The following is a 25,842-nucleotide window of genomic DNA, read 5'->3' on the forward strand; positions in this document are numbered from 1 at the left end:
TTAATTCTCACACCCCGCACTGTAAAATCACCCACTTAATTCTCACACCCCACACTGTAAAATCACCCACTTAATTCTCACACCCCGCACTGTAAAATCACCCACTTAATTCTCACACCCCGCACTGTAAAATCACCCACTTAATTCTCACACCCCGCACTGTGCAATCACCCACTTAATTCTAACACCCCACACTGTAAAATCACCCACTTAATTCTCACACCCCACACTGTAAAATCACCCACTTAATTCTCACACCCCGCACTGTAAAATCACCCACTTAATTCTCACACCCCACACTGTGCAATCACCCACTTAATTCTCACACCCCGCACTGTAAAATCACCCACTTAATTCTCACACCCCGCACTGTAAAATCACCCACTTAATTCTCACACCCCACACTGTAAAATCACCCACTTAATTCTCACACCCCGCACTGTAAAATCACCCACTTAATTCTCACACCCCGCACTGTAAAATCACCCACTTAATTCTCACACCCCACACTGTAAAATCACCCACTTAATTCTCACACCCCGCACTGTAAAATCACCCACTTAATTCTCACACCCCGCACTGTAAAATCACCCACTTAATTCTCACACCCCACACTGTAAAATCACCCACTTAATTCTCACACCACACACTGTAAAATCACCCACTTAATTCTCACACCACACACTGTAAAATCACCCACTTAATTCTCACACCACACACTGTAAAATCACCCACTTAATTCTCACACCACACACTGTGCAATCTCTTGCTTAATGCACATCAATGTATTTACGATTTCTGGGCTAAACTTATTTTCAGTTTAATAGATGTCGATACTGGTGATAAAACGTTCTAGATTAATGGCTGCGATGTCCTTTCCGTTCTGCTTGAAGCCTCTAGTTTCCAGTTCTATATAAACTGCTGTCCCACTTGCAGAAACTTAATCCTTTGCCTTTTTTTTAAAAAAGCACAGAAATACAACAGGAATGAGGTGCAGCAAAAAGAACCTGGTGAATGGGACAGGCAGCTCACGTTTACACACAGAACTGTTCATTGATAAAATGCTGTAACCACCTCCTACTTTTGGCAGATTGAACGCACCAACCAATGCCTGCTCATCAATCTCTCCCTATTGTTGTGGGGATTAACTGCTTTTGGAAGTATAATAGCATTTTTGGGATTAATTACAACATCTAACCATGTAGAAGGTGAACAAAAATGAACAGTTTCACTGAACACTTTGTGCACATCCTGAGAGACAGGTGGATCCCAGTGACTTCCAGCCTGTGGGATAAATAACCCGTTAGAAACTGACCTCCTCCTCCACTATTTTTACATTCTAATTTTAGTATATTGAGTTAAATTTTCTACAAAGCTGAACTATTTAAACAGAATAAACAGTCAAACACATCACTGCACTCACGGGTGCAAAATAGTCATTGCCAGAGTGTGCTGTCTCTTTAAGGGATACACATGGCCATCCTCATCACCAGAGCCCTGAAACAAGTGACAATGTTCTACACAAAGGCGCCTCTGAAATTTAAATTATATTTTACCTTCTTGATATTTCTCTCTTTAAGAAGAATCCAGTGCTAGTTTGGAGCAACTGATTCCTCTCATTACGTAACCAACATCTGTCGGATGCAGTGAATTTTTCCCCTGCACAAATTCCATCCTGCTGCAAATTCATCTCTCAGCAAAATCGCTGCGAGGATATTCGGAATCAGTAATGACGATCGTTACCCCTCTGTTAAAAATTCTGTACTATCAGAGATTTAGCATTTTGTATTAAATAAAAAGGTTCAAATCCTGTGCTTATCAATTAAGAGAGATAATCACTGAGACACAGGGCTGTGTCACTGTATATATCGACCCCGCCCCTCACTCCTAACCCACACTGCAGCAAGCATGGGCAAACACTACCTGCTTCTTCTTCAGTTTGGTAATCTGCTGCTCGACCATGGTTATCTCTCTGTCCACACGATCCATACTCTGAATCAGCTCCTCCTTGGACAGGCCAGAGGGCACCGCGTCTATCTCGAGGTCATGCTGCTGTGACAAGCCAACGGGTGACAGAGCTCCTACATTGCTGGTGACACAACGCTCCTGGAAGGACAGACAATAAAAACCTCAGACACGGCCAAATGCACAAGTGATGAGATTTTGACAATTTTTCTGGTACATTCTCCCCTTACCATACATCATATAATGACATCTGGATAATAACCCATGCCCAAACATCTGGATAATAACCCATACCCAAACATCTGGATAATAACCCATACCCAAACACCCCTGGATAATGACACATACCCAAACACCTGGATAATGACACATACCCAAACACCTGGATAATAACCCATACCCAAACATCCGGATAATAACCCGTACCCAAACACCCATGGATAATGACACATACCCAAACACCTGGATAATAACCCATACCCAAACACCTGGATAATAACCCATACCCAAACACCTGGATAATAACCCTTACCCTATACACCTGGATAATAACCCATACCCAAACACCTGGATAATAACCCATACCCAAACACCTGGATAATGAACCATACCCAAACACCTGGATAATGACACATACCCAAACACCTGGATAATAACCCATACCCAAACATCCGGATAATAACCCGTACCCAAACACCCATGGATAATGACACATACCCAAACACCTGGATAATAACCCATACCCAAACACCTGGATAATAACCCATACCCAAACACCTGGATAATGACCCATACCCAAACACCTGGATAATGACCCATACCCAAACACCTGGATAATAACCCTTACCCTATACACCTGGATAATAACCCATACCCAAACACCTGGATAATAACCCATACCCAAACACCTGGATAATGACCCATATCCAAACACCTGGATAATGACCCATACCCAAACACCTGGATAATAACCCTTACCCTATACACCTGGATAATAACCCATACCCAAACACCTGGATAATAACCCATACCCAAACACCTGGATAATAACCCATACCCTATACACCTGGATAATAACCCATACCCAAACACCTGGATAATAACACATACCCAAACACCTGGATAATAACCCATACCCTATACACCTGGATAATAACCCATACCCAAACACCTGGATAATAACCCTTACCCAAACACCTGGATAATAACCCATACCCTATACACCTGGATAATAACCCATACCCAAACACCTGGATAATAACCCATACCCTATACACCTGGATAATAACCCATACCCAAACACCTGGATAATAACACATACCCAAACACCTGGATAATAACCCATACCCTATACACCTGGATAATAACCCATACCCAAACACCTGGATAATAACCCATACCCTATACACCTGGATAATAACACATACCCAAACACCTGGATAATAACACATACCCAAACACCTGGATAATAACCCATACCCTATACACCTGGATAATAACCCATACCCAAACACCTGGATAATAACCCTTACCCAAACACCTGGATAATAACCCATACCCTATACACCTGGATAATAACCCATACCCAAACACCTGGATAATAACCCATACCCAAACACCTGGATAATAACCCATACCCTATACACCTGGATAATAACCCAGACCCTATACACCTGGATAATAACCCATACCCAAACACCTGGATAATAACCCATACCCAAACACCTGGATAATAACCCTTACCCAAACACCTGGATAATAACCCATACCCTATACACCTGGATAATAACCCATACCCAAACACCTGGATAATAACCCATACCCTATACACCTGGATAATAACACATACCCAAACACCTGGATAATAACCCATACCCAAACACCTGGATAATAACCCATACCCTATACACCTGGATAATAACCCATACCCTATACACCTGGATAATAACCCATACCCAAACACCTGGATAATAACCCATACCCAAACACCTGGATAATAACCCATACCCAAACACCTGGATAATAACCCATACCCAAACACCTGGATAATAACCCATACCCTATACACCTGGATAATAACCCATACCCAAACACCTGGATAATAACCCATACCCTATACACCTGGATAATAACACATACCCAAACACCTGGATAATAACCCATACCCAAACACCTGGATAATAACCCATACCCAAACACCTGGATAATGACCCTTACCCAAACACCTGGATAATAACCCATACCCAAACACCTGGATAATAACACATACCCAAACACCTGGATAATAACCCATACCCTATACACCTGGATAATAACACATACCCAAACACCTGGATAATAACCCATACCCAAACACCTGGATAATAACCCATACCCAAACACCTGGATAAAAACCCATACCCTATACACCTGGATAATAACACATACCCAAACACCTGGATAATAACCCATACCCAAACACCTGGATAATAACCCATACCCAAACACCTGGATAATAACCCTTACCCTATACAACTGAATAATAACCCATACCCAAACACCTGGATAATAACCCATACCCAAACACCTGGATAATAACCCATACCCAAACACCTGGATAATAACTCTTACCCAAACACCTGGATAATAACCCATACCCTATACACCTGGATAATAACCCATACCCAAACACCTGGATAATAACTCTTACCCAAACACCTGGATAATAACCCTTACCCGAACACCTGGATAATAATCCATATCCTTTGTACCAATATAAAAATCACTAAAAGTAGTGACACAGGTTAATAAGACCATAAAAAAAAACAAATCAAGCACTGGGGTTCATTTCTAGAGGGATGGAAATTAAAAGCAGAGAAGTTATGTTAAACTTGTACAGAACCTTGTTTAGACCACACTTGTGGTACTGTGAACAGTTCTGGTCTCCACACTATAAAAAGGACATAGAGGCGATGGAGAAGCTGCAAAAAAGGTTTACTAGGATGCAACTAGAACTGAGAGGTTATAACTATCAGGAAAGACTGAACAGGCTGGGGATCTTTTCTCTCGAAAAGAGATGACTGAGGGGTGACCTGATGGAGGTCTTTAAGATTATGAAAGGGTTTGATAGGGTGGATGTAGAGAAGATGTTTCCACTTGTGGGGGAGACCAGAACTAGAGGTCATAAATATAAGATAGTCACTAATAAATCCAATAGGGAATTGAGGAGAAACTTCTTTACCCAGAGAGTGGTGAGAATGTGGAACTCACTCCCACAAGGAGTAGTTGAGGCGAATAGTATAGATACATTTAAGGGGAAGCTGGATAAACACATGAGGGAGAAAGGAATAGAAGGATATGCTGATAGGGTGAGATGAAGGAGGGAGGGAGGAGGCTCATGTGGAGCATAAACACCGGGATCGACCAGTTGGGCCGAATGGCCTGTTTCTGTGCTGAACATTCTGTGTAATTCTTTGTATGTGAACAGAGAGTGAGAAATTCATTGGGTCAGGGGTCTATGGAATGTACCACTCATTGGGTCAGGGGTCTATGGAATGTACCACTCATTGGGTCAGGGGTCTATGGAATGTACCACTCATTGGGGTCAGGGGTCTGTGGAATGTACCACTCATTGGGTCAGGGGTCTATGGAATGTACCACTCATTGGGGTCAGGGGTCTGTGGAATGTACCACTCATTGGGTCAGGGGTCTATGGAATGTACCACTCATTGGGTCAGGGGTCTATGGAATGTACCACTCATTGGGGTCAGGGGTCTGTGGAATGTACCACTCATTGGGTCAGGGGTCTATGGAATGTACCACTCATTGGGGTCAGGGGTCTGTGGAATGTACCACTCATTGGGTCAGGGGTCTATGGAATGTACCACTCATTGGGGTCAGGGGTCTGTGGAATGTACCACTCATTGGGTCAGGGGTCTATGGAATGTATCACTCATTGGGGTCAGGGGTCTGTGGAATGTACCACTCATTGGGTCAGGGGTCTATGGAATGTACCACTCATTGGGGTCAGGGGTCTGTGGAATGTACCACTCATTGGGTCAGGGGTCTATGGAATGTACCACTCATTGGGGTCAGGGGTCTGTGGAATGTACCACTCATTGGGTCAGGGGTCTATGGAATGTATCACTCATTGGGGTCAGGGGTCTGTGGAATGTACCACTCATTGGGTCAGGGGTCTATGGAATGTACCACTCATTGGGGTCAGGGGTCTGTGGAATGTACCACTCATTGGGTCAGGGGTCTATGGAATGTACCACTCATTGGGTCAGGGGTCTATGGAATGTACCACTCATTGGGTCAGGGGTCTATGGAATGTACCACTCATTGGGTCAGGGGTCTATGGAATGTACCACTCATTGGGTCAGGGGTCTATGGAATGTACCACTCATTGGGTCAGGGGTCTATGGAATGTACCACTCATTGGGTCAGGGGTCTATGGAATGTACCACTCATTGGGTCAGGGGTCTATGGAATGTACCACTCATTGGGGTCAGGGGTCTGTGGAATGTACCACTCATTGGGTCAGGGGTCTATGGAATGTACCACTCATTGGGGTCAGGGGTCTGTGGAATGTACCACTCATTGGGTCAGGGGTCTATGGAATGTACCACTCATTGGGTCAGGGGTCTGTGGAATGTACCACTCATTGGGTCAGGGGTCTATGGAATGTACCACTCATTGGGGTCAGGGGTCTGTGGAATGTACCACTCATTGGGTCAGGGGTCTATGGAATGTACCACTCATTGGGTCAGGGGTCTATGGAATGTACCACTCATTGGGTCAGGGGTCTATGGAATGTACCACTCATTGGGGTCAGGGGTCTGTGGAATGTACCACTCATTGGGTCAGGGGTCTATGGAATGTACCACTCATTGGGTCAGGGGTCTATGGAATGTACCACTCATTGGGGTCAGGGGTCTGTGGAATGTACCACTCATTGGGTCAGGGGTCTATGGAATGTACCACTCATTGGGGTCAGGGGTCTGTGGAATGTACCACTCATTGGGTCAGGGGTCTATGGAATGTACCACTCATTGGGGTCAGGGGTCTGTGGAATGTACCACTCATTGGGTCAGGGGTCTATGGAATGTACCACTCATTGGGGTCAGGGGTCTGTGGAATGTACCACTCATTGGGTCAGGGGTCTATGGAATGTAGCACTCATTGGGTCAGGGGTCTATGGAATGTACCACTCATTGGGTCAGGGGTCTATGGAATGTACCACTCATTGGGTCAGGGGTCTATGGAATGTACCACTCATTGGGTCAGGGGTCTATGGAATGTACCACTCATTGGGGTCAGGGGTCTGTGGAATGTACCACTCATTAGGCAGGGGTCTATGGAATGTACCACTCATTGGGGTCAGGGGTATGTGGAATGTACCACTCATTAGGCAGGGGTCTATGGAATGTACCACTCATTGGGGCCGAGGTCCATGGGGGAAATAAGGAAAATTTAAATTGCTGAAATGTGCAATGCCAGAAGCGCAAGTGAAACATGGACACAAATATGCTTCCTCGGCACTTCTTATAATGATTAATTCATCTACAAGGAAAATGCAGCCTGCACAGGTAGATGACATTGTGAAGTAGTGGTACTATTTTTGTACTGAATGATTTAAAATAGGTCAAAAAGCTGACCAGAATGCATCTGTTTTTAAAACTAGGTGACGCTGGGTCAGTTCTGGACCTCAAATGGTTTCTGGGTTTCAATTAAATGCTCAGAAAGCATTTCTGATACCAAGGATCTTAAATCCACTGGGGCTGGACTGTCAGCACATTCAGACTTGCAGAAAAGCTGATACAGACAAATCATTATTATTTTGTTATACGGCGAAACGATCCATGGGAACAATACACTTACTGTTTGTACTAACTGAATGACAGGCTGGCTCTCTCCTGTGTCTGCCACAAGCTCTGTGCATGACTCACTCTTCCTGGGCTTTGCCAAGGCATTGGAGCCAACAGGTGAAGCTTTTCACTTCATTAACCTCAATCCCTGTCTCCGGCCCATTCTACTCCACACACACAGGCCGTTATTAAGATTCAACATGTAGAAGAAACAGGGTCACCAATCAATCATTCACAGGTTGGTATTAAGCTTCTGCTGCAACAGTTATTTGGTGCAGTCGAACAGAGATTGACAGTTAATTATAACTGATCACAGTGTCTGTGAAACACTTTGTTTCCCATATGGATTTCCACTCACGCTCCTAGAAAAATATTGCTAACAGCAACAGCTGCTTTAGTGGAAAAAACAGCTCGTAATCAAATCACTCCATACACTGGATCCCAATAAAAGCCCAACTTATTTGCCAAGAAATGTTGTGCCTGAATCAAGCTTGTACTCGAATCAGGATTTCCGATGTAAGGGGAGTTAATGCAGTGATACACTGGTCCATCTCCTGAATCTGATATTTTGGGGTTCGGGAGATTAACCAGGTTTGTGTTTCCAATGGAGGGGTGAGGATCTGAGTGCAGTTTGCACTGTAGAACTAGCAGGTCACCTGTCCCAACAACCTATCGACATCTGTTCAATGTGTCACCACACTGTTCCACACACTGTACGATCCAACCAATCAGAATCATGTAAAATGCCTGACCTGCGTATCCTGGGAACCAAAACATGGAAACAAAGAGAAGCCGGCCTGGAATTAAGTACAATTCTCAACTTGTACGGGATACAGAAATTCCCATCATACATGATGGATAAGGAGGTGTGAAAGAGAGTCCCATAGATGGTAATGACGTATTACTGGGACTCGTGGCACTGGACTCCTGGCTTTGCCCAGTGATGTGATTGGCCAAAGTGAGGTGATGGAAGGACAGCACTCGGCGTCTCCTTAAAGTGACAGCGCTCGGCGTCTCCTTAAAGTGACAGCGCTCGGCGTCTCCTTAAAGTGACAGCGCTCGGCGTCTCCTTAAAGTGACAGCGCTCCTCCAAACTGCAGACCAAGTCAATCAGGTAGAGCAGCATTTAGGTCACCTTGTGATTACAAGTTTATGACTCTTTCCAGCCGACCAGTACCTGCAGATCACACAAACAAAAAGTTGGGGATTTGGTAGTCCGATGTTTGTTCACCACAAACCTTTGTTCACACTTTGGTGTCAGTCCTGAGGTGAGAAAAAGTCGTGCATCTTAACTCACTAATCACACTGCCACTTGTAGCGAGTATCTGAGGCAAATCATTGCCATTCATATCACGAGCTGAGCTCAGTGCCTAACATCTGGTGCAGAAGGTTCACTGGAATTTCATTTACTGATTCCCTGCAAAGCCTTCACTCAGGGTATCCTGGCCCACAGTCTGTTGGTTAAACCATCTCCCACAACAATCACCAAATTCAGTCACCCTGGATTGTGCTTTTCATTTCCAGCAGCTTTCGTTTTATTCTCTCCTTCGACAGAAATGACAACCGAGTCTTAAAGTGTCGATAAAACGAGTGCTGGAAACTTTGAAATGAAACGGACTGGGGATTACTGTGCTGCTTATTTAAATCTGCACTGTGTGCTTTACACCTCGACAAATAAGAGAGGAGACCGCATGCTGTCAGTGAGACTCACCACAGACCAGTTCCTGCCACCCACAGGTCCCTCCAGTCAGGCACGTTACAGGTTTTGCCTTTGTGAGTTGAGCCTCGGACTTCATGTAAATTTTAATTCTGTGTTCCCATAACGTGCAGATAGCCACACATCTGATTTAGGATTTACCCACAGAAGAGGCAACAGAATTAAATACCTTTGCCAAAACTTCCAGGCCCCAGAAATTCAAACAGGACAAACCGGTGAGTAAGAAATGGAAATAGGGGGAGCCCCAAGGCCCGGGGCAGGGAGAGGGTGAAGCCCCCCAGTACCGGCCCAGCTTATAACACCAGCTTATAAAGGTACAGAATCCTACTGGGACCTGGTGCTGGTTCCAAATATTCATTTGAGCCATTTTACTAATGCCCAGGCTGCAGGTTCAAAGAAAATGCTTTGGTAATAATTTTCCAAAATTCTCTGGACTCGGCAAAGGTCCCGGCAGATTGGAAAACTGCTAATGTAACACCGTTATTCAAAAAGGGTAGTAGGCAGAAGGCTGGAAATTATAGACCAGTTAGCCTAACATCTGTGGTGGGTAAAATTTTGGAATCTATTATTAAGGAGACAGTAGCGGAACATTTGGATAAACATAATTTAATAGGACAAAGTCAGCATGGCTTTATGAAGGGGAACTCATGTCTGGCAAATTTGCTTGAGTTCTTTGAGGACATAACGTACAGGGTGGATAAAGGGGAACCAGTGGACGTAGTGTATTTAGACTTCCAGAAGGCATTCGACAAGGTGCCACATAAAAGATTATTGCTCAAGATAAAGAATCACTGGATTGGGGGTAATATTCTGGCATGGGTGGAGGATTGGTTGTCTAACAGGAAGCAGAGAGTTGGGATAAATGGTTCAGTCTCGGACTGGCAACCAGTAGCCAGTGGTGTTCCGCAGGGGTCGGTGCTGGGTCCCCAACTCTTTACAATCTATATTAACGATTTGGAGGAGGGGACCGAGTGTAACATATCAAAGTTTGCAGATGATACAAAGATGGGAGGGAAAGTAGAGAGTGAGGAGGACATAAAAAAACCTACAAGGGGATATAGACAGGCTGGGTGAGTGGGCGGAGATTTGGCAGATGCAATACAATATTGGAAAATGTGAGGTTATGCACTTTGGCAGGAAAAATCAGACAGCAAGTTATTATCTTCATGGCGAGAAACTGGAAAGTACTGCAGTACAAAGGGATCTGGGGGTCCTAGTGCAAGAAAATGAAAAAGTTAGCATGCAGGTGCAGCAGGTGATCAAGAAGGCCAATGGAATGTTGGTTTTTATTGCTAGGGGGATAGAATATAAAAACAGGGAGGTATTGCTGCAGTTATATAAGGTATTGGTGAGACCGCACCTGGAATACTGCATACAGTTTTGGTGTCCATACTTAAGAAAAGACATACTTGCTCTCGAGGCAGTACAAAGAAGGTTCACTCGGTTAATCCCGGGGATGAGGGGGAGGACATATGAGGAGAGGTCGAGTCGATTGGGACTCTACTAATTGGAGTTCAGAAGAATGAGAGGCGATCTTATTGAAACATATAAGATTGTGAAGGGGCTTGATCGGGTGGATGTGGTAAGGATGTTCCCAAGGATGGGTGAAACTAGAACTAGGGGGCATAATCTTAGAATAAGAGGCTGCTCTTTCAAAACTGAGATGAGGAGAAACTTCTTCACTCAGAGGGTAGTAGGTCTGTGGAATTTGCTGCCCCAGGAAGCTGTGGAAGCTACATCATTAAATAAATTTAAAACAGAAATAGACAGTTTCCTAGAAGTAAAGGGAAATAGGGGTTACGGGGAGCGGGCAGGAAATTGGACATGAATTTAGATTTGAGGTTAGGATCAGATCAGCCATGATCTTATTGAATGGCGGAGCAGGCTCGAGGGGCCGATTGGCCTACTCCTGCTCCTATTTCTTATGTTCTTATGTTCTTAAAACCAGACTGTATTTTTATTCTACGCACCCAGTGTTAATCTGGCTCGCCCCATTTTATTAGGGGGACGAGACAGTGTTTAGTGATTGGGGACAGTGCACAAAATCTGTCAGATAAAAATCTCGTCAGTTGCTCCATGTGATTGGACATTTAAATCTGGATAGGCCTGTAGCGGTGGGGAGGTCAGAATATGATTCACCCAAAGTCTACACTTCCATCTCATCGAGTTTCTCCAATCTCCTTTAGGCTGATGGCTGACACCTACAGTCCTTGACATGTGACCTTTATTCGGCAACCAGGGACAATAATATTGAGCAGCAGACAGCAGAATGTGCGTTTTAGCAGCTGATTGACTGGAGTGGGAGAATCTTCAGGAACAGCAGCACCTCCTGTGTTTACAAGTCACTCTCACTGCCCACAAAACACTGAGAAATCCAGCGACTGCTGGATGTACTCGGGATGAATTTAGATGAATTTAGGGACTTCCTATTCTCACTTCAGGCCTTTCTCACCACCATCCGAGTCACACATTCTTTTGTTCTTTCCACTGCCTTCATTGAGATAATCTTTGATCTAATTTAACAGGTTTTTGCTTCTCCATTGAACCGTTTGCAGGTCCTTCACCCCGTTAACTTGCTCTCGGTGATTGGATGAACCCCTTCCCTTCCCTTTGTTTTCTCTCCCATCCAACCCCAGGTCTGAGAGTCTCGTCTCTTGGCGCTGACATAGGGTCCTGACCCAAACCATCGTAAACTGGCTCTCTCTTTCCAGACACTGAATGACCTGCTCTCCATTTCCAGCATTTACACTTTTTTTCTTCCATCTGAATAATTTATAAAGAATGCCGGGAATGTAAAGTTCAACTGAAGACAAATTAAACAAACCAGTTGGAAAGTATACAATATGTGCGCACTGTGTTTTACGATAATCGTCCACAGATTATCATCAGTTGGAAAACCGCGCACTGATTATATCAAAGTTGTTGATGGTTCGGTGAGGGTGAAAGGTTTAAATGGGAGGGGTTATGAATCACTTCGATACTCATCGTAACACCACGAACACAGCACGGTCAGGAAGAGTAGATGAGAGCGATTCACAGGACCTGTTCCATCGTAGGGTGTAGATGGAAATGATAAACTGCTTGAGCTTTACGTGTGTCTAACAGCAACTCAACTCCTCAACGAGATTCCGATTGAATTATTAGTCCTTTCAGTCCCTCTGTAGACTGCAGAAAGATATCAATGGATTGGTCAGGTGGACAGAAAAGTGGCAAATGGAATTTAATCCGGAGAAGTGTGAGGTAAAAATACTCAATTGGAGGAGGGCCAATTTCAGTGGGATGAGAACAGATCCGGCCCGGGTAAATTGGAATCAAAGATTGGCAGGCAAAACTAAAATTGAACAATGGGCAGCCTTTAAAGAGGAGATGGTTTGGGTACAGTCTAGGTACATTCCCACGAGGGAGAAAGGAGGGCAACTAAAGCCAGAGCTCCCTGGATAACAAAGGAGATAGTAAGATGAAGCAGAAAAAAGGGGCATATGACAGATGTCAGGTTTTTTAAAATTTATTCGTTCATGGGATGTGGGAGTCGCTGGCGAGGCCGGCATTTATTGCCCATCCCTAATTGCCCTCGAGAAGGTGGTGGTGAGCCGCCTTCTTGAACCGCTGCAGACAAACGTGAGGTCATCCACATTGGATCAAAAAAGGATAGAACAGGGTACTTTCTAAATGGTAAAAAGTTAAAAACAGTGGATGTCCAAAGGGACTTAGGGGTTCAGGTACATAGATCATTGAAGTGTCATGAACAGGTGCAGAGAATAATCAAGAAGGCTAATGGAATGCTGGCCTTTATATCTAGAGGACGAGAGTAACAAGGGGGCAGAAGTTATGCTGCAGCTATACAAAACCCTGGTTAGACCGCTCCTGGAGTACTGTGAGCAGTTCTGGGCACCGCACCTTCGGAAGGACATATTGGCCTTGGAGGGAGTGCAGCGTAGGTTTACTAGAATGATACCCGGACTTCAAGGGTTAAGTTACGAGGAGAGATTACACAAATTGGGGTTGTATTCCCTGGAGTTTCGAAGGTTAAGGGGTGATCTGATCGAAGTTTATAAGATATTAAGGGGAACAGATAGGGTGGATAGAGAGAAATTATTTCCGCTGGTTGGGGATTTTAGGAGTAGGGGGCACAGTCTAAAAATTAGAGCCAGACCTTTCAGGAGTGAGATTAGAAAACATTTCTACACACAAAGAGTGGTAGAAGTTTGGAACTCTCTTCCGCAAACGGCAATTGATACTAGCTCAATTGCTAAATTTAAATCTGAGATAGATAGCTTTTTGGCAACCAAAGGTATTAAGGGATATGGGCCAAAGGCAGGTATATGGAGTTAGATCACAGATCAGCCATGATCTTATCAAATGGCAGAGCAGGCACGAGGGGCTGAATGGCCTACTCCTGTTCCTATGTTCCTATAGAAAGGCTAGCTGTACTTAAAGTAGATAAGTCACCCGGTCCGGATGGGATGCATCCTAGGATGCTGAGGGAAGTAAGGGTGGAAATTGCGGAGGTACTGGCCATAATCTTCCAAACATCTGTAGATACGGGAGTGATGCCAGAGGACTGGAGAATTGCAAATGTTACACCCTTGTTCAAAAAAGGGTGTAAGGATAAACCCAGCAACTATAGGCCAGTCAGTTTAATCTCAATGGTGGGGAAACTTTTGGAAACGATAATCCGGGACAGAATTAACAGATGAGTGTGGATTGATTAGGGAAAGCCGGCACGGATTTGTTAAAGGCAAATCATGTTTAACCAACTTGATAGAGTTTTTTGATGAGGTAACAGAGGGTCGATGAGGGCAATGCAGTTGATGTGGTGTATATGGACTTTCAAAAGGCGTTTGAAAAAATACCACATTTTGTTTTTTTATTTGTTCATGGGATGTGGGCGTCGCTGGCGAGGCCGTCATTTATTGCCCATCCCTAATTTCCCTTGAGAAGGTGGTGGTGAGCCGCCTTCTTGAACCGCTGCAGTCCGTGTGGTGAAGGTTCTCCCACAGTGCTGTTAGGAAGGGAGTTCCAGAATTTTGACCCAGCGACGATGAAGGAATGGCGATATATTTCCAAGTCGGGATTGTGCAGGTCGTGTTGTTCCCATGTGTTTGCTGCCCTAGTCCTTCTAGGTGGTAGAGGTCGCGGGTTTGGGAGGTGCTGTCGAGTTACTGCAGTGCATCCTGTGGATGGTACACACTGCAGCCACAGTGCACCAGTGGTGAAGGGAGTGAATGTTTAGGGTGGTGGATGGGGTGCCAATCAAGCGGGCTGCATTGTCCTGGATGGTGTCGAGCTTCTTGAGTGTTGTTGGAGCTGCTCTCATCCAGGCAAGTGGAGAGTATTCCATCACACTCCTGACTTGTGCCTTGTAGATGGTGGAAAGGCTTTGGGGAGTCAGGAGGTGAGTCACTCGCCGCAGAATACCCAGCCTCTGACCTGCTGTCGTAGCCACAGTATTTATATGGCTGGTCCAGTTAAGTTTCTGGTCAATGGTGACCTCCAGGATGTTGATGGTGGGAGATTCAGCGATGGTAATGCCTTTGATTGTCAAGGGGAGGGGGCTAGACTCTCTCTTGCTGGAGATGGTCATGGTAGGCTTGCTATTAAAATTGCGGCCCATGGAATAAAGGGGGCAGTAGCAACATGGATACAGAATTGGCTAAATGACAAGGAACAGAGAGTAGTGGTGAGCGGTTGTTTTTCGGACTGGAGGGAGGTGTACAGTGGTGTTCCCCAGGGGTCTGTGCTGGGACCACTGCTTTTCTTGATATATATTAATGACTTGGACTTGGGTATACAGGGCATAATTTCAAAATTTGCAGATGACATGAAACTTGAAAGGGCAGTGAACAGTGAGGAGGATAGTGATAGACTTCAAGAGGATATAGACAGGCTGGTGGCATGGGCGGACACGTGGCAGATGAAATTTAACGCAGAAAAATGCGAAGTGATACATTTCGGCAGGAAGAATGAGGAGAGGCAATATAAATTAAAGGGCACAATTCTAAAAGGGGTGGAGGAACAGAGAGATCCGGGGATACAGAAACCCTCAACTCATTTAAAAGTTGAGGGTTCACCTGAGGAAGGAGGAAGCCTCCGAAAGCTTGTGAATTTAAAATAAAATTGCTGGACTATAACTTGGTGTTGTAAAATTGTTTACATTTAAAAGTACCTGGATTTGCACCTGAAGTGCCGAAAACTACAGGGCTACGGACCAAGTGCTGGAAAGTGGGATTAAGCCTAATAGCTCTTTATCGGCCAGCACAGACACAAAGGGCCGAATGGCCTCCTTTTGTGCCGTAACTTTCTATGATTCTATTTGCTCAAATATTTAACTGGTTGTGTTTATTTAAACACAAATAAAAGTTATAATAATTCTATGAGAATTGGTTCATGCCTCTTTAGTCTCGGTGAAACCACTAGTTTCTCAACAGGTTTCCAACATTTCTCATGGAGAACCACATGACCAGAATTCAGTGGGGAGCGTTCTCCCACAGTGCAGTCCCTGTGGTGAAGGTTCTCCCACAGTGCAGTCCCTGTGGTGAAGGTTCTCCCACAGTGCAGTCCCTGTGGTGAAGGTTCTCCCACAGTGCAGTCCCTGTGGTGAAGGTTCTCCCACAGTGCAGTCCCTGTGGTGAAGGTTCTCCCACAGTGCAGTCCCTGTGGTGAAGGTTCTCCCACAGTGCAGTCCGTGTGGTGAAGGTTCTCCCACAGTGCAGTCCCTGTGGTGAAGGTTCTCCCACAGTGCAGTCCGTGTGGTGAAGGTTCTCCCACAGTGCAGTCCGTGTGGTGAAGGTTCTCCCACAGTGCAGTCCGTGTGGTGAAGGTTCTCCCACAGTGCAGTCCGTGTGGTGAAGGTTCTCCCACAGTGCAGTCCGTGTGGTGAAGGTTCTCCCACAGTGCAGTCCCTGTGGTGAAGGTTCTCCCACAGTGCAGTCCCTGTGGTGAAGGTTCTCCCACAGTGCAGTCCGTGTGGTGAAGGTTCTCCCACAGTGCAGTCCCTGTGGTGAAGGTTCTCCCACAGTGCAGTCCCTGTGGTGAAGGTTCTCCCACAGTGCAGTCCCTGTGGTGAAGGTTCTCCCACAGTGCAGTCCCTGTGGTGAAGGTTCTCCCACAGTGCAGTCCCTGTGGTGAAGGTTCTCCCACAGTGCAGTCCCTGTGGTGAAGGTTCTCCCACAGTGCAGTCCGTGTGGTGAAGGTTCTCCCACAGTGCTGTTAGGAAGGGAGTTCCAGGATTTTGACGCAGTGACAATGAACATGATATATTTCCAAGTCGGGATGGTGTGTGACTTGGAGGGGAACGTGCAGGTGGTGTTGTTTCCATGATTTTGCTGCCCTTGTCCTTCTAGGTGGTAGAGGTCGTGGGTTTGGGAGGTGCTGTTGAAGAAGCCTTGGCGAGTTACTGCAGTGCATCCTGTGGATGGTACACACTGCAGCCACAGTGCGCCGGTGGTGGAGGGAGTGGGTGTTTAAGGTGGTGGATGGGGTGCTGATCAAGTGGACTGCTTTATCCTGGATTAGACGAGGCTAGTGATGGGAAACTATAATTACAAGGAGAGATTCGAGATATTGGACTGTTCCCATTGGAGCAGAAAAGGCTAAGAGGAGATTTAATAGAGGTTATTAAAATTTTGAAGAGATTTGATAAAGTGAATTGGGAAAGACTAATCCCTCTGCTTGGGGAGTCAGTGATGAGGGGACATCAATTTAAAGTTATCACAGAGAGTGAGGAGAGAGATGAGGAGAAATGTCTTTACTCAGAGGGTTGTTGGAGTACAGAATGATTGGTCACAGGGAGTGGTTGAGGCAGAGATCATTGAATCTATTGAGGGAAAACTGGATAAATATTGAAGCAGAGGAAGATTCAGGGATACGAGGAGTGATTCATGTAGCATGGGACTGGAGTCATATATAGGCCGAGACTGGGGAAGGACGGCAGGTTCCCTTCCCTGAAGAACTTTAGTGAACTAGCTGAGTTTTTACAACAGTCTGGCAGCTTTCATGGTAATTTTCTGGTGCAAGGCCACAAATTACCAGATTTATTGAATTCAATTTCATAACTTGCCTCGGTGGGATTGACCTAATGAACTCTGGGTTACTAGTCCAGTATCAGACAAACTAGGCTACTATAACCTTCTACTTTTAGATAAAGGAGAGAAGAACTTGCATTTATATAGTGCCTTTTACGTCCTTATGACGCCCCAAAGCATTTCACAACCGATATTGGCCAGGACACTGGGGGAACTTCCTGCTCTTCTTCAAATCATGCCATGGGATCTTTCACATCCACCTAAGTAGGCAGATCAGGTATCCGTTTAACGTCTCATCCGAAAGATCACTATTTGGTTAGCCTAGCTGAGTTTCATTGCATGAAGAAGGAATTCTCTTCTGTTCCTTACTGCTGCCCCCATTTTCCATCTCAAAACCACAAACAAGAACTCCTCCTGATATACTTTGTGTCAAAACCATTACCAGTGGTTCAAGAAGGCCCACCACCACCTTCTCAGGGTAACTAGGGACAGGCAATAAATGCCGGCCTTGCCAGTGATGCCCACACCCTGAGAATAAATTAAAAAGCACAGAGAGGTGGGCGGAATGAAGTCCCTGCCAAAACTCAGCCTGAAGAGGAGAATCCAGGTCGACACATCGGAGGTCTGTCATTCTTACTTTCCATTTCTCAGGTACTTCTTTTAGATCAGGTCCTTCTTGATAATCAAATGCAGATTCATTTCCAATAAAATACATAACAATATGATGAAAGTGGGGCTGCAGCAGTTGCTGAGTGAAAGAGATACTTGTTTCCTTTCTCCAGGGACTGCAAAGAGAATCAATGGAAAGTCTCAGTAATAGAAATGCTGTCAGAGAAACCTGGAAATTAGAACACGGCAGAGTCAGCCTCAGACAACAGAGTCAAACCCAGGACTGAAACTGAGCTTCATAGTCAGAGTTGGAAAAGAAAAATGTTGCATTCTTCAGCACTTCGACTCCTCGCCTTGGTGAGGACTGAGTCTGTACTAGCTCCGAGCAGTAAATCACTGCCAATATGGGTCTATAGCCATTCACCAGCCTGCGGTTCGGTGAAAGAACTCCATCTGCAAGATAGCAACAGTCCCCAAGCACCAGGAAATATTTACTTTGAGGTACATTCAGTGACCCACACACAAGGGAACGATTCCACCCGTACAGACTATTCAGGTAAACAGTCATCCGCACAGACTACATTGGGTTCCTGGCAACTGAAACTCTTCACACTCCCCCTTTGGCCCGTAGGAATCGAGCTGTTTCTTTTCTGCATCTTTTCTTCCCCAATAGCCTCACACGAGTTGTTGAAGCAGATTTTCCTTTCAGCCTGAAAAGGCTTTTTTAAGTCACAAAAGTTAAACCCAAACTACAGCTCTAGCTCTCACAAGAGAGATTTTTTTAAACTAAAATATAATCTGCGCTAAAAATGTTATTTCCTGCGAATCAACGGAATATTAACATAACTAGTGACACAGGACAAATCATTTCTCCCATAAACAGAAGGGAGGAGCTGAGAGGAAATTCACTGGTAAATGGGGCCAAGGGGCTCAAAAGATCTCCCATGAGCTAGTTAGGGAGGGAGGGGGGAGAGAAGAGTTTCTCCAAGAACTTGTGGGGGGAGAAGGGAGGACACATGCCCCTGTGAATTGAGGGGAAGGAAGTAGAAGAGGTCCCCCATAACTGTGGGGGAGAAAAGATGAGGGTCAGAAGAGTGTCCCATAAGAACAGGGGGCAAAGGGGTAAAAGTGTCTCTCCACGGACTGGTGAGTGACGAGGGAAATGAAAATTGGCCAATGGGAGCTGGAAATTCCAGCCCAGATGAAGGAGCCTTTTCTACCTGGTTGTCAGGTGACATACATCCTGGGAATAGTCCCATGCCCCTCATATATCTCACGTGCACATGTACACACACTCACACGTGCACACATGTACACATGCATGCATTCACACGCGCACACACACGCATACACATACACGTGCACACACGCACGCATACATGCACATTTCTCTCAAGGGTGGAAGTTGCAACTGTGGGACTGAAGCAGAGCTCAAGCCTCAGGCCCGAGGGGCCCTGGCCGATATTGGGGAACCATATCCACAGTGGGACTGTCCCGAAATAGGATCAAACATCCGTCCAAGGTAAAAGCAGCTTAAAATGGTAAAAAGAGTTAGATCTGCATGTTAAGCAGAATGAATTAAAGACTGATTCAGGGATACTGACGCTGAGACCTGCATTAGGGTTAACCCTAACCCTAACCCTAACCCAATCACCTGCATGAAAGGAAACCATTATACATATTGGTGTCATGTTTACAGTATAAGAGCTGTGCAGTGATGACCCGTAAAGGTGTACAGCCCAGATGCATAGGCTCCCTGGGAGTAATTGTGAAATATAATCCGAGCTCAGGCTCACAGCGGAGATATTAAAACACTGGCTCTTATGGTTAGCAACATCATCTGAATGCTTCAATCAGATTACATTCGATCGTTTAAAGCAGCTGCTCTCATCAGTCTTCAGCCTCCTTTCCCACCGATTCACACACAAGAGGCAAAAATGGTGAAGGATCGACCACCTCTCTCTTTCATCTTTGAGGAGGAGGAGTGTGAAATATTGGATGTGATAAACATAGTGAGAGAGGAAGTTTTAAAGGGTTTAGCATCTTTGAAAGTGCATAAATCACCAGGCCCGGATGAAATGTATCCCAGGCCCAGGGAGGAAATAGCGGGGCGGGAGGGGGAGGGGGGCGGGAGGGGGAGGGGGGCGGGAGGGGGAGGGGGGCGGGAGGGGGAGCGGGGCGGGAGGGGGAGCGGGGCGGGAGGGGGAGCGGGGCGGGAGGGGGAGGGGGAGGGGGAGGGGGCGGGAGGGGGAGGGGGCGGGAGGGGGAGCGGGACGAGAGGGGGAGCGGGGTGGGAGGGGGAGCGGGGCGGGAGGTGGAGGGGGGCGGGAGGGGGAGGGGGGCGGGAGGGGGAGCGGGGCGGGAGGGGGAGCGGGGCGGGAGGGGGAGCGGGGCGGGAGGTGGAGGGGAGCGGGGCGGGAGGGGGAGCGGGGCGGGAGGTGGAGCGGGGCGGGAGGTGGAGGGGAGCGGGGCGGGAGGGGGAGCGGGGCGGGAGGGGGAGCGGGGCGGGAGGGGGAGGGGGAGGGGGCGGGAGGGGGAGCGGGACGAGAGGGGGAGCGGGGCGGGAGGGGGAGCGGGGCGGGAGGGGGAGTGGGAGCGGGGCGGGAGGGGGAGTGGGAGCGGGAGGGGGAGTGGGAGCGGGAGGGGGAGTGGGAGCGGGGCGGGAGGGGGAGTGGGAGCGGGAGGGGGAGTGGGAGCGGGAGGGGGAGTGGGAGCGGGGCGGGAGGGGGAGGGGGAGGGGGAGAGTGGGCGAGCGGGGTGAGTGGGGGAGTGGGGCGAGAGAGGAGGAAAGCTCGTCGAAAAACAACAAAGAAATCGAAATTCTGCAGCACAGCCCCATTTCTAAAACCTGCCATTTATAAACCTTTGCAATGGATTTTAAACCAGAGCAGATACATAGAAACATAGAAAATGGGAGCAAGAGTAGGCCATTCGGCCCTTCGGGCCTGCTCCACCATTCAAAATGATCATGGCTGATCGTCTAACTCAGTACCCTGTTCCCGCTTTTTCCCCATATCCCTTGATCCCTTTAGCATTAAGAAATATATCTATCTCCTTCTTGAATATATTCACTGACTTGGTCTCCACTGTCTTCTGTGGTAGAGAATTCCACAGGTTCACCACCCTCTGAGTGAAGAAATTTCTCCTCATCTTGGCATACCCCATATCCTGAGACTGACCCCTGGTTCTCGACTCCCCAGTCCTCGGGAACATCCTCCCTGCATCTAGTCTGTCTTGTCCTGTTAGAATTTTATATGTTTCAATGAGAAGGGCGGCAGGGAAAAGCCTGGGAACTACAGACCGGTGAGCCTGACATCTGTAGTGGGTAAGTTGTTAGAGGGTATTCTGAGGGACAGGATCTACAGGCATTTGGAGAGGCAGGGACTAATTAGGAACAGTCAGCATGGTTTTGTGAGAGGAAAATCATGTCTCACGAATTTGATTGAGTTTTTTGAAGGGGTAACCAAGAAGATAGATGAGGGCTGTGCAGTAGACGTGGTCTACATGGACTTTAGCAAAGCCTTTGACAAGGTACCGCATGGTAGGTTGTTACATAAGGTTAAATCTCACGGGATCCAAGGTGAGGTAGCCAATTGGATACAAAATTGGATTGACGACAGAAGACAGAGGGTGGTTGTAGAGGGTTGTTTTTCAGACTGGAGGCCTGTGACCAGCGGTGTGCCTCAGGGATCGGTGCTGGGTCCGTTGTTATTTGTTATTTATATTAATGATTTGGATGAGAATTTAGGAGGCATGGTTAGTAAGTTTGCAGATGACACCAAGATTGGTGGCATTGTGGACAGTGAAGAAGGTTATCTAGGATTGCAACGGGATCTTGATAAATTGGGCCAGTGGGCCGATGAATGGCAGATGGAGTTTAATTTAGATAAATGTGAGGTGATGCATTTTGGTAGATCGAATCGGGCCAGGACCTACTCCGTTAATGGTAGGGCGTTGGGGAGAGTTATAGAACAAAGAGATCTAGGAGTACAGGTTCATAGCTCCTTGAAAGTGGAGTCACAGGTGGATAGGGGTGAAGGAGGCATTCAGCATGCTTGGTTTCATTGATCGGAACATTGAATACAGGAGTTGGGATGTCTTGTTGAAGTTGTACAAGACATTAGTAAGGCCACACTTGGAATACTGTGTACAGTTCTGGTCACCCTATTATAGAAAGGATATTATTAAACTAGAAAGAGTGCAGAAAAGATTTACTAGGATGCTACTGGGACTTGATGGTTTGACTTATAGGGAGAGGTTGGATAGACTGAGACTTTTTTCCCTGGAGAGTAGGAGGTTTAGGGGTGATCTTATAGAAGTCTATAAAATAATGAGGGGCATAGATAAGGTAGATAGTCAAAATCTTTTCCCAAAGGTAGGGGAGTCTATAACGAGAGGGCATAGATTTAAGGTGAGAGGGGAGAGATACAAAAGGGTCCAGAGGGGCAATTTTTTCACTCAAAGGGTGGTGAGCGTCTGGAACGAGCTGCCAGAGGCAATAGTAGAGGCGGGTACAATTTTGTCTTTTAAAAAGCATTTGGACAGTTACATGGGTATAGAGGGATATGGGCCAAGTGCAGGCAACTGGGACTAGCTTAGTGGTATAAACTGGGCGACATGGATATGTTGGGCCGAAGGGCCTGTTTCCATGTTGTAAACTTCTATGATTCTATGAGATCACCTCTCATTCTTCTAAACTCTAGTGAATATAGGCCTAGTCGACCCAATCTCTCCTCATACGTCAGTCCTGCCATCCCAGGAATCAGTCTGGTAAACCTACGTTGCACTCCCTCCATGGCAAGGACATCCTTCCTCAGATAAGGAGAACAAAACTGCACATAATACTCCAGATGTGGTCTCACCAAGGCCCTGTATAACTGCAGTAAGACATCCCTGCTCCTGTACTCAAATCCTCTTGCAATGAAGGCCAACATACCATTCGCCTTCCTAACTGCTTGCTGCACCTGAATGCTCGCTTTCAGTGACTGGTGTACAAGGACACCCAGGTCTCGTTGCACCTCCCCTTTTCCCAATCTATTACCATTCAGATAATAATCTGTCTTTCTGTTTTTACAACCAAAGTGGATAACCTCACATTTATCCACGTTATACTGCATCTGCCATGTTCTTGCCCACTCACCCAACTTGTCTAAATCACATTGGAGCCTCTTTGCATCCTCCTCACAGCTCACATTCCACCCCAGCTTTGTGTCGTCTGCAAACTTGGAAATGTTACATTCAGTTCCCTCATCCAAATCATTGATATATATTGTGAATAGCTGGGGCCCAAGCACTGATCCCTGCGGCACCCCACTAGTCACTGCCTGCCACCCGGAAAAAGACCCGTTTATTCCTACTCTCTGTTTCCTGTCTGTCAACCAATTCTCAATCCATGCCAGTATATTCCCCCCAATCCCATGTGCTTTAATTTTGCACACGAACCTCTTGTGTGGGACCTTATCAAAAGCCTTCTGAAAATCCAAATACACCACATCCACTGGTTCTCCCCTATCTATTCTGCTAGTTACATCCTCAAAAAACTCCGGTAGATTTGTTAAGCATGATTTCCCTTTCATAAACCCATGCTGACTTCGTCCAATCCCGTTAATGCCTTCTAAGTGTTCTGTTATCACATCTTTTATAATAGACTCTAGCATTTTCCCCACTACTGATGTTAGGCTAACTGGTCTGTAACTCCCTGTTTTTTTCTCTCCTTCCTTTTTAAATTGTGGGGTTACATTTGCCACCCTCCAATCTGTAGGAACTGTTCCAGAGTCTATAGAATTTTGGAAGATGATCACCAATGCATTCACTATTTCCAGGGCCACTTCCTTTAGTACTCTGGGATGTAGATTATCAGGCCCTGGGGATTTGTCAGCCTTACGCCCCATTAATTTCCCTCGCACTATTTTCTTACGAATACTGGTTTCCTTCAGTTCCTCCCTCTCACTAGACCCTTGGTTCCCTAACATTTCTGGCAGGTTATTTGTGTCTTCCTTTGTGAAGACAGAACCCAAGTATGTGTTTAATTGTTCTGCCATTTCTTTGTTCCCCATTATAATTTCCCCCATTTCTGACTGTACATTTGTCTTCACTAATATTTTTCTCTTGACATATTGATAGAAGCTTTTATAGTCAGTTTTTATGTTCCCTGCTAGTTGACTCTCATACTCTATTTTTCCCCTCTTAATCAATCTCTTTGTCCTCCTTTGCTGAATTCTGAACTGCTCCCAATCCTCAGGCTTGCCACTTTTTCTGGCAATTTTATATGTCTCCTCTTTGGATCCAATACTATCCCTAATTTCTTTTGTAAGCCACAGTTGAGCCACCTTTCCTGTTTTATTTTTGCGCCAGACAGGAATGAATAATTGTTGTAATTCCTGCACACGTTCTTTAAATATTAGCCATTGCCTATCCACCGTCATCCCTTTTAGTAAAGTTCCCCAATCTATCATAGCCAACTCGCACCTCATACTTTCGTAATTTCCTTTATTTAGATTCAGGACCCTAGTTTCGGATTCAACTACTTCACTCTCCATCTTAATGAGGAATTCTATCATGTTATGGTCGCTCTTCCCTAAGGGACCCCGCACAACAAGATTGTTAATTAATCCTTTCTCATTGCACAATACCCAGTCTAGGATTGCCTGTTCTCTAGTTGGTTCCTCAACGTATTGGTCTAGAAAACCATCATGTACACACTCCAGGAATTCCTCCCCCACAGTATTATTGCTAATTTGGTTTGACCAATCTATATGTAGATTAAAGTCACCCATGATTATAGTTGTACCCTTCTTGCATGCGTCTCTAATTTCCTGTTTAATGCCCTCCCCTACATCTCCACTACTGTTTGGGGGCCTATAGACAACCCCCACCAACGTTTTCTGCCCCTTGGTATTTCTTAGCTCCACCCATACAGATTCCACATCGTGATTTTCCGAGCCAATATCCTTCCTCACTATTGCATTGATTTCCTCCTTTACTAACAACGCTACCCCACCTCCTTTCCCTTTTTGCCTGTCCTTCCTAAATATTGAATACCCCTGGATGTTCAGTTCCCATCCTTGGTCACCCTGCAGCCATGTCTCCGTAATCACAACTATATCATAACCGTTAATATCTATCTGCGCTGTTAATTCATCGACCTTATTACGAATGCTCCGCGCATTAAGACACAATGCCTTTAGACTTGTCTTTTTAAGATTGCCAGTCATCTTAGTTTTATTTTGCACTATGGCCCTATTTGTTTTTCGCCCTTGTTTTCTCTGCCTTCCACTATTGCTTCTTCCCTTTCTGTCTTTTGTTTCTATCCTTGTTTCCCCCTCCTCTGTCTCCCTGCTCAGGTTCCCATCCCCCTGCTATTCTAGTTTAAACCTTCCCCAACAGCACTAGCAAACACCCCGTGAGGACATTGGTCCCGGTCCTGCTCGGGTGTAATCCGTCCCACTTGTACAGGTCCCACCTTCCCCAGAACCGGTCCCAATGTCCCAGGAATCTAAATCCCTCCCTCCCACACCATCCCTGCAGCCACACATTCATCTGGTCTATTCTCCTGTTCCTATACTCACTATGAACATAGGAACAGAGGAACATAGGAACAGGAGTAGGCCATTCAGCCCCTCGTGCCTGCTCCGTCATTTGATAAGATCATGGCTGATCTGTGATGTAACTCCATATA

The 25,842-nt window shown here is 46.0% G+C and overlaps 1 protein-coding gene across 1 annotated transcript in view; it reads right to left on the reverse strand.

Moving 5' to 3' along the window:
- ncor2 (nuclear receptor corepressor 2) overlaps positions 1–25,842 on the reverse strand; it is a 261,584-nt gene that overhangs the window by 165,414 nt on the left and 70,328 nt on the right. The window contains exon 5 of the mRNA XM_068006268.1: positions 1,924–2,106. Coding sequence (XP_067862369.1) covers positions 1,924–2,106 — 183 coding nt within the window. The remainder of the gene's footprint in view (positions 1–1,923; positions 2,107–25,842) is intronic.

The sequence above is a fragment of the Heptranchias perlo genome, chromosome 25 (genome assembly GCF_035084215.1).
Source record: "Heptranchias perlo isolate sHepPer1 chromosome 25, sHepPer1.hap1, whole genome shotgun sequence".
Lineage (NCBI taxonomy): Eukaryota > Metazoa > Chordata > Chondrichthyes > Hexanchiformes > Hexanchidae > Heptranchias > Heptranchias perlo.